This window comes from Moschus berezovskii, chromosome 12 (genome assembly GCF_049115385.1).
Source record: "Moschus berezovskii isolate FMDL1 chromosome 12, NW_MosBer_1.0, whole genome shotgun sequence".
Taxonomy (NCBI): domain Eukaryota; kingdom Metazoa; phylum Chordata; class Mammalia; order Artiodactyla; family Moschidae; genus Moschus; species Moschus berezovskii.
The window spans coordinates 68,042,961-68,061,105 of NC_142471.1; the positions used below are offsets into that span (position 1 = coordinate 68,042,961).

Genomic DNA, 18,145 nt, shown 5'->3' on the forward strand with positions numbered 1-18,145 from the left:
TATTGGTTATGAGATCACCTGTATCTTAAGACTTTTCTCTTTAATGTCAATGCATATGTGTATATCAGGAGTTCTCAAAGAGTATTCTTAGACCAGTAACATTAACATCAGCTGGGGACTTGTTAAAAATGCAAGTTCTCAGAAGCTCCTGGGATGGGACCCAGCAATCTGTGCTTTAACAAGTCCTCCAGATGATTCTGATGGGCACTAATGTTTGAGAGCCATGACTTGTACTTTAAGTAAAAACATAAGACTAGAAGGAAACATTTTAATCAATATATTGGCCAGTTATATTACAATAAAGTATCAGTTCAGTTCAGTCGCTCAGTCCTGTCCAACTCTTTTCCACCCCATGGACTGCAGCACGCCAGGCTTCCCTGTCCATCAGCACCTCCCGGATCTTGCTCAAACTCATGTTCATTGAGTCACTGATGCCATCCAAACATCTCATCTTCTGTCCTCCCCTTCTCCTCCTGCCTTCAGTCTTTCCAAGCATCAGGGTCTTTTCCAATGAGTCAGTTCTTCGCATCAGGTGGCTGAAGTATTGGCGGTTCAGCTTCAACATCAGTCCTTCCAATGAATATTCAGGACTGATTTCCTTTAGGATGGACTGGTTGGATCTCCTTGCAGTCCAGGGGACTCTTCAAAAATCTTTTCCATCGCCACAGTTCAAAAGCATCAGTTCTTTGGTGCTCAGCCTTCTTTATGGTCCAACTCTCACATCCATACATGACTACTGGAAAAACCATAGCTTTGACCAGACGGACCTTTGTCGGCAAAGTAGTGTCTCTGCTTTTTAATATGCTGTCTAGGTTGGTCATAGCTTTTCTTTCAAGGAGTAATTTAATTTCATGGCTGCAATCACCATCTGCAGTGATTTCGGAGCCCAAGAAAAAAGGTATCTCACTGTTTCCGTTGTTTTCCCCATCTGTTTGCAATGACATGATGGGACCAGATGCCATGATCTTCATTTTTTGAATGTTGAGTTTTAAGCCAGTTTTTTCACTTTCCTCTATCACTTTCATCAAGAGGCTCTTCAGTTCCTCTTCTTTCTGCCATAAGGGTGGTGTCATCTGCATATCTGAGGTTATTGATATTTCTCCCAGCAATCTTGATTCCAGCTTGTGCTTCTTCCAGCCCAGTGTTTCTCATGATGTACTCTGCATATAAGTTAAATAAGCAGAGTGACAATATACAGCCTTGATACACTCCTTTCCCTATTTGGAACCAGTCCATCGTTCCATGTCCAGTTCTAACTTGCTTCTTGACCTGCATACAGATTTCTCAGGAGACAGGTAAGATGGTCTGGTATTCCTATCTCTTTAAGAATATTTCACAGTTTGTTATGATCCACACAGTCAAAAGCTTTGGCATAGTCAATTAAACAGAAGTAGATGTCTTTCTGGAACTCTGTTGTTTTTTTCTATGACCCAACGGATGCTAAGAGTCGGACACGACTGAGCGACTGAACTGAACTGAACTGAACCAATGTTGGCAATTTGATCTCTGGTTCCTCTGCCTTTTCTAAATCCAGCTTGAACATCTGGAAGTTCTCGGTTCATGTACTGTTGAAGCTTCGCTAACCAGTGTTTTTGCCTTTTTAAAATACATGTAACATTTACTACCTTAATTAGTTTTAAATATGCAGTTCATGGTATTAAATACATTCACATTGTTGTATAATAGCCACTACCACCCATCCCCATAACTTTTAACATCTTGTAAAACTGAAATGCTGTACTCAGTAAACAGTAACTCCCTATTCCCTCCTTCTCCCAGCTAGTTGAAGCCGCTATTTTACTTTCTGTCTCTATGATTTTGACTGAGTGGAGTCAAGCAGTATTTGTCTTTTTGTGACTGGGTTATTTCACATAGCATACTGTCCTTAGGTTTCATCCATGTTATAGTATATGTCAGAATTTCTTTTCTTTTTAAGACTGAATACTGTTCCACTGTATGTATGTACCACATTTTGCTTATGCATTTATCCGTCAGTGCACATTTGTGGATCTTAGCTATTGTGGATAATGCTGCCATGAACGTGGGTGTACAAACATCTCATAAAGACTCTACTTTCAGCTCTTTATATACCCAGAATTGGAATTGCTGGATCATATGGTAATTCTGTTTTTAAGTTTTTGAGGAATTGCTACTGTATTGTGTTTTTTATTCCACCTTGGCTATACCATTTTGCATTCCCACAAACAGTGCACAGGGTTTTCAGTTTCTCCACATTTTCACCAACAGTTGTTTTCTGTTTTTGTTTTGTTATTAGTAACCATTCTAATGGATATAAGGTGGTAACATATTGTAGTTTTGACTTGCATTCCTCTCATGATCGGTCATGTTGAGCATCGTTTCATGTGCTTTTTAGCCATTTGTTTATCTTTTCGGATAATCTCTACTTTGCTTCCCTGGTGGCTCAGATGGTAAAGAATCTGCCTGCAATGCAGGACACCCGGGTTCGATCCCTGGGTTGGGAAGATCCCCTGGAGGGGGGCATGGCAACCCGCTCCAGTATTCTAGCCTGGAGAATCCGCATGGACAGAGGAGCCTGGTAGGCTACAGTCCATGGGGATCCGACTAAGCACAGCACAATCTCTTTGCCCATTCTTCAAGTCCTTTGCCCATTCTGAATAACTGACACCTTTACCTTTCATATATACAGTGAAGTCACTACTGCTCATACACTTGTTCATGGCACATCAGTGGCACTTTTGGGCTGTTGCTTTCTTTACTTCTCCATGTCTGCCTTGTCCCTCAGCTCCCATAAATCTAGAATTTACACATAGAATCTATTTGTGTGTTGATTTTTAGAAATGGGGCAGAATTTGAAAACTGCATGACAGTATTTCAGTACCTAAACGTATTTCAAAAAAATTCTCTTTGCAGACGTACAACAGCTGTGCCAGACTCTGCTTAAATCAAGAGACGGTATGTCTGGCAAGCACTGCTATGAAGACTGAAAACTGTGTGGCCAAAGTAAGTAATATTACACATTAATATATGTTATGTCACATCATAATAATGGTTTATCTATAGATATCTTTACTCAGTATTGCTATTAAAGAGTTATTATATTATAGAATTGTTAAAAAGAATACAGCAGGCATCATTATGTCCAAAGCAGATTACAAGTTGGAGTTTCTATCTCTTCAGTCACAGCAGAATTTTTTGATTGTGTGCTCTGGTCACACTTTAGTCTAATTCACATTTGTTGCTTGACACTAATTATGGTTTATTACAAATAAGATTTGTGTGGGACGTCCCTAGCAGTCCAGTGTTTAAGACTCCAAGCTTCAACTGAAGGGGGCACAGGTTCGATCCCTGGTTGGGGAACTAAACATCCTATGTGTCAGTTCAGTTCAGTCACTCAGTTGTGTCCAACTCTTTGCAACCCCATGGACTGCAGCATGCCAGGCCTCCCTGTCCATCACCAACTCCCAGAGCTTGCTCAAACATGTCCATCAAGTCAGTGATATCCAACCATCTCCTCCTCTGTCGTCTCCTCCTCCTGCCTTCAATCTTTCCCAGCATCAGAGTCTTTTCAAATGAGTCAGCTCTTCGCATCAGGTGGCCAAAGTATTGGAGTTTCAGCTTCAGCATCAGTCCTTCCAATGAATATTCAGGATTGATTTCCTTTAGGATGGACTGGTTGGATCTCCTTGCAGTCCAAGGGACTCTCAAGAGTCTTCTCCAGCACCACAGTTCAAAAGCATCAATGCTTCGGCACTCAGCTTTCTTTATAGTCCACCTCTCACATCCATACATGACTACTGGAAAAACCACAGCTTTGGCTAGACAGACCTTTGGCCAAAAAAAAAAAAAAATTTATGTTAAAAAAAATAATTATTTTCATAAGTTCATTGGTGGTTTTAAAATGTAATTGAGTATAGAGTACACCTTTGTAGGATTGTGAAATATACTATAGAAAATCCAGTTATTTTATATCACTATTAATATTTATTGAGTAGCTATTGATAAATATCTTGCTTTGGAGGTCTTGATCTGACTGGACAAGTATGTTTAATCATGTACATGGAGCTGCTTGTTTCTCATGTATAAATGTTTGCTGTATCAATAGACTATATACAAAAAATCATCTTAGGTATTAGAGATCTTACAGTCTAATAATTGTAACAACTATGCCTCAAGTTTTCCATCTCTAATTACTCAGCAACTTTGACCTAAATTTAGATATCAGCCATTTTGCTTATTCCAGAAGTAACTAAAATTCCCATATGGGCCCTGTTTCCAGACTTTTACTCTGTATATCTGCAAAATTACTGCCTTTTATAACTATTCAGGGATTTGTCACTTTTACAACACTCCCAACTTTAACTAGTTTAATCTATTGTGTTATACATTCAGGCTGTCTGTTACTGTTCTTATTAGAGCCAGGGTTCGTATCATGTGTCTGCATTCTTTGCTACAAAAATCGAAGGAGGGCAATATTTTTTATTTTGTTTTATTTCTTAAAACATGAAGTATTGTCAGTTGGTAAAGGACATACTTTATCAACTGGAAATATATCATACAAAATATAACCTTGGAGAATGATCCATAGAGAAATGTCAAAATTTATTAAAAATTATGGTGAAATAGGTAGAATTAATCAATTAAGTTAATAAATTAGAACATCTTAATGATTTACTGCAAAATCTGAATATTACAGTTTAACATATTAATTTTTTCGGTCATATAGTCAGAGCCATCAAGTGCTGATTGACCCTGTTTTATATCCAGCATTTGTACATTGAGATGGGGGGGATCAATAATTTGGTCCTTTGAAAATAATCTTTTTATTTTTTGGCCATGGTGTTTTCAGTTTTCATCACAAGTGGGTGACTTCTGGCTAACCAAGGTAAAATCTTAGCATGAGCACTGATCCAAGGACAGGGTGATGATTTTAATGAGTTTCATTGAGAGCTGGCCAAGTGAGCATCTGTTCCTTTTGTTTTCTCAGTACTTTGTAAGCCAGGCTCTCTAGCTACATAGTCATGTTGGTGTACGTCTGTGTGCTGGTTTCCCCGCTCCTGTCCTCTACTTGAGTGCTGCGTGTAGGCACAGTGGCTTAATTTCTTCTGTGCTCTTGGTGAGGAAGTAGGTTTGCTCATTGCTTCTCATCAGTCTGTTTTTGTTGCTCCCAGATGGTGACCCTCTCATCCCATTCTTGCTTGTCTTAACATTACTCTGCCACCTATATCCTTTCATCGTCTCCTTAAATATACTAGTTTAATAATGATTTCTTTATTTCCTGTTGGAACCCACTAAACTTTATGGTTCCTTTTATTGACACACATCTTCATCTTTTGTTTCATTGCTTCATATTTGAGCCAAATAATCAGTTGGTCAAGGCAAATAAAAACATATAGCTGAAAAAATTTCTTTCTTGCAACGGTTTCCAGTGAGGTGCAGTAACATGGGAATAGGAAAAGAGTTTTCCCTTTTTTATTTACATATATTATGTGTATCTCATGATTTTGTGCTGCTGCTCTTGGCCTCGTGTATTGCTTGCCCTTTGAAAAATAATGAGTTACCATTATTTTTGTAGGTCTGTAAGCTTGTCCCTATTTCATACTCTTCACCTTTGGCCCTTAACTGGATAGTTTCACCTGCTGTACTTGATAATGGCTGTGGTTTTTAACCTGGTACTGGTATCTATTATTGATTCAGACTGTGCTCCACAGTGGCCTTGAATGTCCAATCATCTCCATGGAGAGCAGCCATTTTTGAGTGATAGCAACCATTTTACAGTGATAGCAACCATTTTTGTCCTCTAGTTCAAAACAGCTCATTCTGATAGGAGTGACTTTGCTTGGGTGGAGATGGTAATTGAAGTCTAAGATCTTATTGAATACTGTTTATAGAGAGTTTTAGAGAGCATATTAATACCAGTTAGTTCCTTTAAATATAGCAACACTGTTAGGTTTGGACCCCTAACCTAACCTATGTATGCAACTCTTCTTTGCCAGGGGTATCTTAAAATACATGTTTTATAATAGGTCTATGAAAAGAGACCCTTAGTCTTCTTTAGAATACAAGAAAGTAAAGTTGTAAGGCAAACTACAGCTACTCTGGGTTAATCATAATCTTTGAATCTCTAAGAATGAGTCTTAAGAAAATATTTTAAGATAAAAATGGAGAAAGAGACATTTCATAGTATAACTTAATCCAAGTAATATTTGGAGGCATTGAGATGTTTTTTATTTCTTCCATAGCCTTCCTTCTTACTAATTATAGCCATGTAGTTCATGAGATTTGTGTTTGGAACATGATAAGCTCTGTGTTTATTGTAGCTTTAAATGGACAGTCATTATTGACTGCCAACTTAGTCTTTAAAATCAATAATCATGTTGTACCTAACTGTCAGCCTTTGTGATGTTTTTTAATTGGTAAAGAAAGCTAACTGGAAAAATAAAGAGCATTAATTTTTATCTTTTTATTGACTTTATTTAATTATTAAAAATTTTTGGTTTCAGGCTTTTCCATAATACACCTTTCCACATACACATACAGTTAAAACTGAGTTGTTTTTAACCACCTGCCTAGATTTCTGCCTAGGTCAGAGAAGTTCTGCCTCTTTGTATTTAGAAAATAAACCCCTTTCACAGTCCTTTGTAGATGTGTTCTGTATTATAGTAGTTGTTGTTTGTTGTTACTGTTTTTACTTCAGACTAATAATCTTTTTGCAACTGACTGAGACAGAAAAATGTGATGTTCCTTTCCACTCACTCCAGATTTTGATAGAAGACTTGTTTTATTTATTTCCAAAATTATATCCGCAGGAAACAAGCTGTTTAAATTCAGATTATGCTGAAGCAAAATGGTCCTGGTATGAGAAGCAACGTGCTGTTTTACGAGCACAGAGTCCCTTTTCTCATAACTGATTGATAGTAAATATTTTCCTGAAGAATTATTGCCAACCATGAACAGTGCAACTGTTTCACTTTTTTTCTGTGCTACTTGCTGTACCAGCCATTGTCGGTAATTAAGATCTACAATTCACAATGCAGACGTTTGCACTTCCTCTGGGTCTGTGCTATTTATAAGGCATTTCAGCTGTTCAGAGTTTCTTTTGAGTTTTAAACTACATGTTAACAGGCTTCTTTAATATACTGTTCCACAAGTAGCATGTCAGATGGTTTGTTCTATGCACAAGCTCCTCTGTTGGGTCTAAAGAGTAGCTTTGTGAAGAATATATTAAGATTTAACCATATCACTGAGGCTGATGTGATTGGAAAAAGTATAAAATATACATATTATAAGTAAAGTATTATGAAATGAAATATAAGCATTACACATTAGGCTCATTGCTGTTTTAAAGAGGCAGGAATTAAGTTCAGAAGTAATATTTTTTGTCTTTAAATATTTATATGAATTTAATGAATGCTAATGGGCGTGACAGAGAAGTGCTGAGAAATACTAGTACAATGACTTCTCCAAGCTCACTTTGAAGTAATAATAAAGTCAAGGACCCTCATTATAGATAAAGAGTGTGTGTATTTGGTCTGACTAAGGATATGAGAATATGTAACCTTCTAGATGTGCATGATATTTAAGAATACAAACACAGGGCACCAAAATGGATCAGCAGATTGACTGCACATTTGCTGTGTAATCAGCTTTAGGAATCCTAAGTAGCATATGCCACTGGAGGAGAAACTGTAAACAGAAATCCTGATCTGTATTAAAATTGGTAAAATTTTAAATCATTTTCAGCCATTTCAAGGAAATTAATTAAAAAGAAAAGTCAAGACCCCAGTGAGAATCTTCATGCATTATGGTCTAGAGTAACAGTCCTACTTGCAACCTGGACTCATTGTTACACATATAAGAAAAAGAAACTGAAAGCTGTCAACAAAATATGTTAAACTTTGCCCTGAGTGGGGATCAACCTGACTGTTTTTAAGCCTGAAGTCAGAGGCATTGATTCTGCACATCGGCCACCAGCATCTTCAGCAGAGCAGAGCTGCGGAGAAAGGCAGGATAGGGGTTTCAAGGGCTGATTTCTTGATGGCTCCTTGAGTAGATAGAACTTATAACAGAGCTTTTCCAAGGCAATTTTGTTTGCCAGAACCTAGGCTTTCTGTAGTTCTTTTGAACTATAGTGTTTCTGTAAACTTTTTCCCTTCAGTCAATTGTTAATGAACCATTTTTTAGATAGCAGCAGTGGCTCAACTATTGGGAACCACTGATATATCTGACTGAGGCACTTCAAGATGCTAGAACGTATTCACATTTCTATCTAGCCAGGGTGCTAATAAGATTGAGTTTGTCTTTGTGGGTTGATCTAGATTAGCATGAGATGAGCCCAGTCAGTGTCTCCCTCAGTGAAAAAGGAAAGGTTGGGAGAGAGCAGGAGGAAGGAAGGAAGTTTTTCATCAAGAACTGACTGCAGTATTGCCTGCTGATGCATGTCGGATCACCCGCACCGAGAGATCACATGGCTTCTCCAAAAGTCAAACGATCAATTCGCCTCGTTTTGGCTCTGTACTTAATGCACAAACAGTGCGATCTGCGGGGCTGTAATTGCATTGTTAGGGCCAAGGAACAAGCCTGTGCCTTTTCAGCAGACAGCTGGCAGGGAGAGAGGCATGTTGTTAGGAAAGAGAGAGGCAAGGCAAATAAAATTACTGCTAACGCTCAGAGATCGGCAGGAGTCCTACTTGCCTAATCTTACCGGTGGGAGCAAGCGGCTGTTGTAATCCAATTATAGCAGCATAAGCAATTTGTTAGACACTCCGCATAATGTAACAATTTCCCAATAAACTCTGACTTGTAATAACGTCGGCAAGAGTCCGCATAAATCTGCCCGAATGGTGGGGGCTGGAGCGTTCGGCTGGGGGCTTGTAATTGGCGCCATCAGCACGTTTTGCGGAGTGCAGTATGGTGCAGTCTTTTAGTGCAGGAATTTTAAGGAGAAAAGCGTGGCACACGTTTCTTAGAAAAAGAAAAGTGGCCGTTAAAAGGGGAGCAGCAAGAAGGGCATACTCTTGCCTTCACATTACCTAGGAATCTTAGTATAGAAAGAAAACAGGAGGAGGCCATGTTTCCTTCTAATACTAAATGGGGGAGTTGGGGGCAGAATGTGTGGATTAAATTCCTTTATTTAAAAGGCATCAGTTTCTGTTATTTAAACCCTCCTTCTCTAGCACCTCTCCCCACCAAATGCCTTTCAGGCAGCATTTAGATAACATTTTTACAAAATGTTCTTAGCTAGGCAAGCCTAGAAATGCCAAATTAAAATATATTTTCTCCTAGAGTTTAGCATTTTCTTTACAACAGGAAAATATATTTTCTTTATGCCCAGGACAAATCTTTTAAAGATACTATCTCATTGACTATCAAACCTTTGTACAGAATTCTGTCTTCTGCTTTAAGAAACATCTCTTAATGAAGGATTTAAAGCACAGATAATTGTTTGCTTAGCTGGCTTTATTATGCTTCTTATTTTCTAATTCTGAAATACATTGTGAATTTCTTTGATACTAGGATTAGTAATCTTTCTTGTTGAACACTTACATTGTATAAGAATACAGTTTTTATTGTTCAGACCTATACCTGGATGATCATTATAGAAATCATTTTGATTCCTAAGTCATAAAATTACTATTTTAGAAAAATATTTGTTGTTGTGTTGTGCAAAGTAGAACCTCTATTATTTATTGATTGATGAGCATTTGTAGTCACAGAATAGAGTTTCTTATTATACAGGGTATAGGAGGTGAAGAGTGCTCACATATTCGAGTTAATAGATTTTCATGCTACTGTGTGTGTATTAAATGTTATCTACTTTCTTGTGTCAGCCCAACTCTTCATTGTTGTTAATTTGTGTCAAAACCAAGCTTATGAAATAAGTACAGGATTCTTCAAAATATCATGTTGCTGTGGGTATTATTACAATAAATATTTACTTTCAGTATAAACATTTCCTTCTAGAGAAGCAAATGCCGCCTTGTTTGAATGGAGCTACATCAATAAACTGCAGTGCCTCTAATAAAGCCACTCAGTGTCTGAGTTTAACTAATGGCTGATTTTCATGGCTTTGACAGTGAGCTGTGTGCGTTATTTTCTCCTGATACTGTAAAAATAATGAGAGCAAATTAGAACAATCAGTTTATACAGATAGCTCCTGATTGGAGGCGATGGGCAATATGGCAGCAGGTAATCCATCTTCGGGCTCCTGTCACATTAACTTCAGCAGTGTGAAAAGATCAGGTGGGGTAAGCAGGGATCCTGCCCAATCGGAACACTGAAATTAATGAGAAGAGCATTGTTCTGTGATCAACCTTTTAATTAGCAAGACTGGAAACAGAGGGAGTGATGAAGGCAACACCACAGCTGCACAGTGCCAGGCACAATTCCTGAAGAGGAAATGAAAAAAACAGCTTTGGGTTTTACATCACACGCTTGTTGCAGTATATACAGGCATTGTGTTTCTACTCTAGAGCTGGTTTACAAACTTAAAGAGATACTACCTGTACACTTGAAACTAATATAATGGTATATGCCAATTTTATTTCAACTCCAAGAAAGAAAGGAAAGGCTGCCTACTTTCCAAACTATTGTCACAAATATGGTTAATATTAATGATTTATAGATGGTAATTCTATAAGGGGTCATTGAGAATTTTGATTACCAGTACTTTCTCCGGCATTGCACTCTGGGTTTTAACCTTTATTTTTTTTAAAAAATCAAGTAACCAGAGAAATTAAAACTTAAAAAGGCCTACCTTGTCAGCCTCCCAACATTCCACCCCTCCAGTATAGAGTTTTCCTTGCAAGTCGCATATGGGTTTTCTGATTTGGAGGATTTGTCATTTTTAATTGTTTATGAGAGGACCCTCATCCAGGCGTAAGCTATGGCATGTTTAAATTTTATTCCTTTCCTGATTCTGTTTATTAGGAAATTCACTATTTGGTTTTTTTCACTATGACATTGACATCTTCATGTGGGGAACTGTGTTACTTCAATTTATATAATTGAGAATTGAATATCAATGAATGGTGTTTATAAGAGGAAGAGGGAGAAAAAATCCAGGTAGTAACTGAAACTAAAGGCTAGTTCATCCACTTAACGCTCACTTTTACTAAAATAGTAACCTTGCTAATCATCTCTGAAATATTAGGAAATATGGTATAAGACTACAGAAGACATTAATGAGCCAGATTTTCTCTACCAAATCAGTGCCCATTTTCTTGGCTGCCTTTGGCAGGCTTTGACTTTGGGAAAATAAACAAGGCAACCAGGATTTGCAGTATTTTAGAATTGGTATCCTAAGTTTAGTTTACTGTAAAAGCAAGTAACATAGTCTATGTAAATGCATCCAGATGTCTCCCAAAGATACATAAAATAAATTTGTTTTCTTGATATTAATAGTCAGTTGTTTTAGGGATTTATTTAAAGTAATAATACCTAAAAGCTAGTTAACAGGTACCCATCTGAGTATAGAGTTAACAGAAAAAAGCCTATAGTATGAAATATTCAGGTTAGGTGTAAACTAATTTTTTAGGACATAGTTAATAGGACTTTTAAAATAATATATATAACTAATGGAAATTCATTATTGCAGCCCTATAATACTTACTTGCAGAGTGAGTCCCTGATATTCTACTTCTTTGCAAAACTCATAGAACAAAGGCCCTTCACTTCCTCCTAGTACACATCTCCCTACCTTCTTTCCCCCTCTAAATATCTTCAGTACTGCTCTTGTAATTCTGTCAGAAACTTGATTTTTTAAAAAATTTTTTAACCAATAATGAGCTTTTCCTGAAAATATTCAGTAAGACTTAAATGTATCAATATTTTAGGATCAGTCACTTAATATTAAATAGTCTTTAGAACTTCCCCCCCCAACACTGTCTAAGAGATCTGTGCTACTGTGTATATTAATATGTTAAAGCCCACTTGTTAGAATTTTGTGATAACTTTTCTCCATTCCTTAATCTAGAAGAGAGATTTTTATTCTTATAGTTTCATGGATTTTTGTGGCTTTTCATTCTCCTTTCTCCTAGTTTGACAGTTCCAGAAGCCTTAGGTTCATAAGCTCTCCATGAATAAGTTTGTTCTTAGTCATATGGTGTAAATAGATCACTTATAAAGCTTGTGAAACTCGAGCTCTCCTTTTGAACCTTTCAGTACTCATGAGCTCAGTATTCATACATGTAAAATTTTATTCTTGTGTCATGACTTCAGTTTAAGGCAAATGAGCTATGAATTTAAATGACTGTACTAAGTTTCTACAAAAATTAAATTGTATTTTTCCATTTTCCTACAATTGTGGAATTCCATGTGACCTAATGATCTTGCCATATTTGTTCGTGTTGTTAGAGCTCTTTTCCAGTAAGATTTATTTCTTAAGATCAGTGTTAAAATAGATATGGTTTTTTGTTTTTTTTTTTTGAGAGTATCTTGTTTTGTTTGTTTATACTGGTAATAACAGAAATTTCTAACTGACTGAATGACCAAGAAACTCTTTTACTTACAGAGAGAGAGTTGCCAAGTTACCTTAAATTTTACTAATCCCAAATCTCATCAGTAGGGTTTGCTTTAGAGAAAATTTCATTAGTCTAGTCCTTTGGAGCTCACCTGATACACCCTTATTTATAGTTCTTATGTATGGAACCAGTTGTATCTCTGATGCTATGATAATCTTTTCTAAATTCCTCATCACCGTCAGTTATTAGTTTGGGATTTATTCCTACATAAGGAGTTTTTAAAGATCCATTTTCTTTTTCTTGTATCTTCAGAATGAAGATATTTATTTTTACTTTTATACTACTCTATGCAAATATAAATGCTTATTACTCAGTAATAATCACCTACCTTATAAATACTGGTCTTTGAAGATGATCTCATGTCATTGGACATGGTACAATCAGTTGAAGGTGGTAACGTTACCCTAGTAATTGTTTTATCAATAGAAGTTGTTTTGGAATACAAATCTCATCCAAATCTCTGTGTCAGGATTTACAGTGTAAACATATATTGGCAGTCCTTTTACACCAAGAACTTATTTTTCCTGGTTAAACTTGGTAATTAGTTTTATCAGTTTTTTTTTTAATGTCCCTTCAAAGTCCAGGTTCTATGTGATTATACTTCAGTAAATATTTTTTTTTGTAAGCATGCATGCTTTTAGACAGTTGGGTGATTATAAAGACAGGATGAGAGTATATGAATTAATAGTTGAACTTTGAATCTCTTGTATATTTCAGACAGTAAAGAGGAGACTTGGGACAGTGAGTAATTAAGAAACAGGTTCATCAAAAGCAAATGAAGCAAAACGCAAACAATCATGTGTGTGTGTCTGTGTATATAAAATCTCCCTAGGTATTCTCTAATGGAAAGGATACAAGTTTTTGATAGTTAAGACTGACATAAATATATGTAAGAAGCACTTGCTCACGTGGAGCACTAAGACCATTATAAACAGAAATGTTGAAATATTTCTAGAAGAATGAACATAAATTTAATTATGTTTTATACCTCGGACAGCACTTCTTTAACTTTATCCACATTTTCTTGGAATATCTAGTAGCATAAGAAATTTAATTGTAAAGATTAAAAGAAACAAGAAACAAAACTCGGGAGCAAGCCTAAAGGGAAATATATAGAGAAAACCATGTTTAAAGAGAGATGGTTCCTACAGTGTTAACTATGGAGTGTGTAGCGTGACTCTGTAATGGAATATCGTGGCAGGGGGTATAATACTGTAAATAAGATGAATATGCCACTTGTGGATTAATGGGCAACCTAAAGAGTGGCTTTATTTATATCTATATGTGAGGTTCATTTCCAGTTTGTGTGTTTTTTCTTATTCTTATGGTTGGTGTACTTAAAACTTGATGGATTAGGGAACTTAAAAAAAAAATCAGTTTCCTTGAATCTTAATATGTGTGGGTTTAGGGCTTTTTGTTTTTGGTAGGATTAGTATAGTGGTTTTTTGGGTTTTTTTACTTTAAATTTGATAGGTTGAAGGAATTCCTCTAGGTAATTCTAGAGAAGAGGTAGGTTCTGAATATAAGTCCAAGAAATACATCTTTTATGTTTTACATTTTGATAAAGAATAGGTGTAGACGTCATATTACAGATTATAGTAGATTCCATTTGCAATAATAAAAGGATATGGGATGTTTTTAGAAGATTTGAGTACTGAGAAATATAAATTTAAATACAACTAGCCTGGACACTGTAGGAGCCACTATCTCAACATTATAACATGAGAACATGCAATAAAAGTAGATCCTAAGTGAGAGCTTTATATAACTGATTTTCAAAATTTGTTTTATTGAGGTACAGTTTATTTACAAGTTTGTGTTCATTTCTGCTCGATAGCAAAGTGATCCAGTTATATATAAATGTACATTCTTTTTCATATTCTTTTCTATTATGGGTTATCACAGGATATTGAATATAGTTCCTTGTGCTTTATAGGAGGACCTTGTTTATTCATTCTGTATGTAATTGTTTGCTTATGCAAATAATCTTTTAGTCAGCTGTTTAGGTTGCTCTTGGTTTCCAATTAATGCTATTATTTAGTTCCCTTGAAACTTCATAAGTTTGAATTTTAGAGTTTTTACTCTGCTTCTCCTCAATTGAAAATACATGGTAGAAGTTACCTATAAAAGGCAAATTGTATGCAAAAATAAATTCCCGTCAGTGTAGAGTTTGGGTAGAACTAATTTTAACTCGCAGAAGGTAGATTCTCAACTTATATTTGTTGAGTCTGATATATATTAAAGTATTAAAATCCGGAGATTGTGTCGTCAGATTTGACAGCCTTTTGCACCATTATTTATTGAATGTTTACAATGTGCCAGACACTAAGAGTTAAGGGTTTTATATACACTCTAACTCAAATCCTGACGACGATCTCATTAAGCATACACAACCCTATTTTATATACAGATTAACTATAACTGAGAGGTATTAAGCAATTTGCCCAAGATATGTTGCAAAACTAGAATTTGAACCCAGACTATCTGACCCCATATCTGTGTGTTTTCATTCACTGTGTTTAGTGTTTTAGTACATAGAGATTAGGCCAGATGAAGCAAATGTGTGGGGATTTTCTTAAAAAGTTCTCTGTGGTGTCTGTTAAGTGTTAGCAGTTTATTAACAAGTAGCCATGATTTGGAAAACACAGAAGTATGCAAATTGGTTCTGTAAAATCATGATACAGTAATACATTTTAGGTTTGTGTTCTCCTCTTACACTTACAGTACTGATATTTTCCTTTTCAGCATTCCATAGGAGATAAAAATTTAAAATACGTCAATTAGCAACCACAAAAAAAGTAAAACTATTAAGTGAACCTTGTAATCTCCTCTTACTATCTGGGCTTTTCTTTTTAGGCTTTTGATTGTGTTTAATAAAACTGTTGCTTAATTAATGCCAGGATTCTGAAGCCTTTGGATGCCACAAAAGAGAGTGAAGGGCACAAACCAAGAGGCAGCATCAAATAGCTTTTCTGTTGTGTTAATTTAGATCTGTCATTCTTGTTCTAGTTCATGATATATGGCTCCCAGCAGATACTAGGTGAATTAAAAGAGAAGCAGTAGTGGATACTATCTTAGGAAAAACACAACTCATGATTGAAGCTCTCAGTAGCTTAATGAATCACTGTTTTCAGATAATATTTCACCCCTAGTTTGAGCTGCCCTTGGAGTGAATGTGACCGTGTTATGTGACCAGTAGACATGATGCAAAACCAAAGTAAGTGTTAACTTGGCATCGTGGCTTTGTGGTGGTATGTGCAGGAAATATCCAGTGCTGACATCCATGCCGTACTACTGTCTTTGGCAGAGCGGTGCTTGTGTGTAACCAGAGCATGAGAGAGGAAGTCGTACTGACTTGTATTAATCTCCATTTAAAATGCTATCAAAAAAAATGATAAAAATTTCCCTTGGAAATTGCCAAAGTTTCCTATGACTTTAGACATACTTTTTGAGGGATCTGTATGCTAAAAAAAGGTTGATAGGAAATATTTATTTCTTATTATAGCTCAAAAATGTTGTTTCTTAACTTTAATATGCAGAATAATGAATAAGACATAATAGTCTTGGCTAAAATGAGTTTACTTTAAGATAATTCTTTATATTCTCTTCTTTTTAATTCTCTCTCCTTGATTGAAGGAACTTATTAATTAACTGGTTTTATATGTGTATTAATTTTAACCAGAGTGTTGATAAGCAGTGTTTCTTTCAGGGAGGGGAAGATTTAAAATCCAACAATGAAAAAGGAAGCCCCTTTTATTTCTGGCTACGTTCCCAGATGGTGTGTATTATAATCATTGAACTTTCAGAGACTGCTCAAATTCTGCCTGAAATGTGTAGGATTGCAACATCATAACTAAATTATACTTTCTGGCATATCCAAACATGAAACAGACATTCCTGAGTGGAAACATTAATAACATAATTTCCATTGGTTAAGGTCTCAGTGGAGAAGGGAGTTTACAAGCATGGGAAAAGAATACAGGCTAATTTGAATAGCCTCTATTGTCCAGGGGGTTATTTAATGCTAATAAATACTTGTTTTAGAATGGATGGAACTAGGTTAAGTGTTTACAGCCCAACCTTCCTCTTCTCCTCCACTGAAGAGCAAGGTTCTCCTAACACTGACCTACTTTGCTCTTATTTGGTACTATAGATACAATGGTTGTGAAGCCATGAAGAGAAAAATTGATGAAGATTAGAAGAATTTTTTAATAGGAAGTGCTTGGTAGCATGCTTCTTTGTTGGTGAGACATAAATGTTGCCACAAATTACGAATAAATGCTCCAAGTTCTCTTAATACTATAGCAGTTACAACCATTTTTAAGCCTCCTTTCTAAGTAGATATTTCTCTCCTGGCTTTCTGTATTGTGAACTTTACAAAACTGGCTTAGGCAGCCTATTAATTATTCATACCATAGCAACAATTAAAGCAAATTAAAAATAAAAATCGCCATATTGCATTTAACCGTGGGCAGCACCAAACTGTGTCAGCTCTGTAAGGGCTTGTGATGTTTCCTTAGTTAAAAGTGCTAGAGGGAGCTCTAACCTTGTTCAGAGTAGTGGCATATGGGAACAGTTGTCTGTATGTGGCCAAAGGGTCGTAAGTGAAAATAGAGTGCTAAAGCTGTGCCATGGCAAAATTTTAAATCTTTTTTATAGAACTCCCTGTTTCCTTTATATCAGAAAATAAGGGTTAGGACTATGTATCTATAACCAAACAGGACTTTATTCACCCTTATTTCTCTCTTTATGAATACAATAAGCTGTTTCCAATATAGTATTCAGGAGACCCTGAGTTTGGCTCAGCAAATTTTCACAAAGTGAACATATCTCTGTAACCACTAGCAAGATTTTAAAAAAGGAGGAGGAGAAAAGGAAAAAACCCGTGCCAGAAACCCACTGCTGCCTTCTTTGTCATTCCCCTCCCAAGGCTAGCCATTCTCACTGCTTAACAGTTAGTTTTGCCTGGCTTTGAACTTTGTGTGAATGGAATCATACAGTGTATATTCTTTACTGTCTAACTTACTTCCCTCAACATAATGTTTTTGAGAATCATATTATTGCATATAGCTGTAATTTATTTTCATTGATGTGTAGTATGTTATTATGTAAATATACCAAATATATGTGTCCATTCAGATTTTGATAGCTACAAAATTTTTTGGTGTATATATATTTTGATCAGTATGTGCAGTGAATACATGTATTCTGTTGTGTGTGTCACTAGGAGGGAAATTAGAATTTCCTGACTGGTGATAACAATTTATAGTCTCTCCAGCAGTTAATGAGAATTCCATTAGGCACTTACACATAGGAAGTCCTCAATATATTTGTTTAAATGAGATAACTCAGTACACACAAAAATTCCCTAAGTTGTAGTTTTCTCACCCAGAGCCTTTGAGCTGTTCTTACAGTCTAATCACATCTTAAATTTTCTTTTTTTCTTCACAGTTATATCCCCAATTACATCAGCTAATGGTGGCCAGACAAGTTGGCATATTTTAAAATATTCCAATTCATATTTCCCTTTCCTGGGGAATTTGGTACGGAATTTCATTTAAAATTTTACTTTCAAAGTTTGATGGGGAGGTCCTGATACAGGCTGAATTGCTGAGATGGTTTCTACTTACCAGCAAATGATAATG

General features: G+C 36.0%; 1 protein-coding gene across 10 annotated transcripts in view; it reads left to right on the top strand.

Annotated features, from left to right (window-relative positions):
• BTRC (beta-transducin repeat containing E3 ubiquitin protein ligase) overlaps nt 1-18,145 on the top strand; it is a 183,108-nt gene that overhangs the window by 116,113 nt on the left and 48,850 nt on the right. For all 10 annotated transcript variants that reach the window (XM_055424823.2, XM_055424826.2, XM_055424829.2 and 7 more), the window contains one exon: nt 2,893-2,982. In XM_055424823.2, the coding sequence (XP_055280798.1) occupies nt 2,893-2,982 (90 nt within the window). The remainder of the gene's footprint in view (nt 1-2,892; nt 2,983-18,145) is intronic.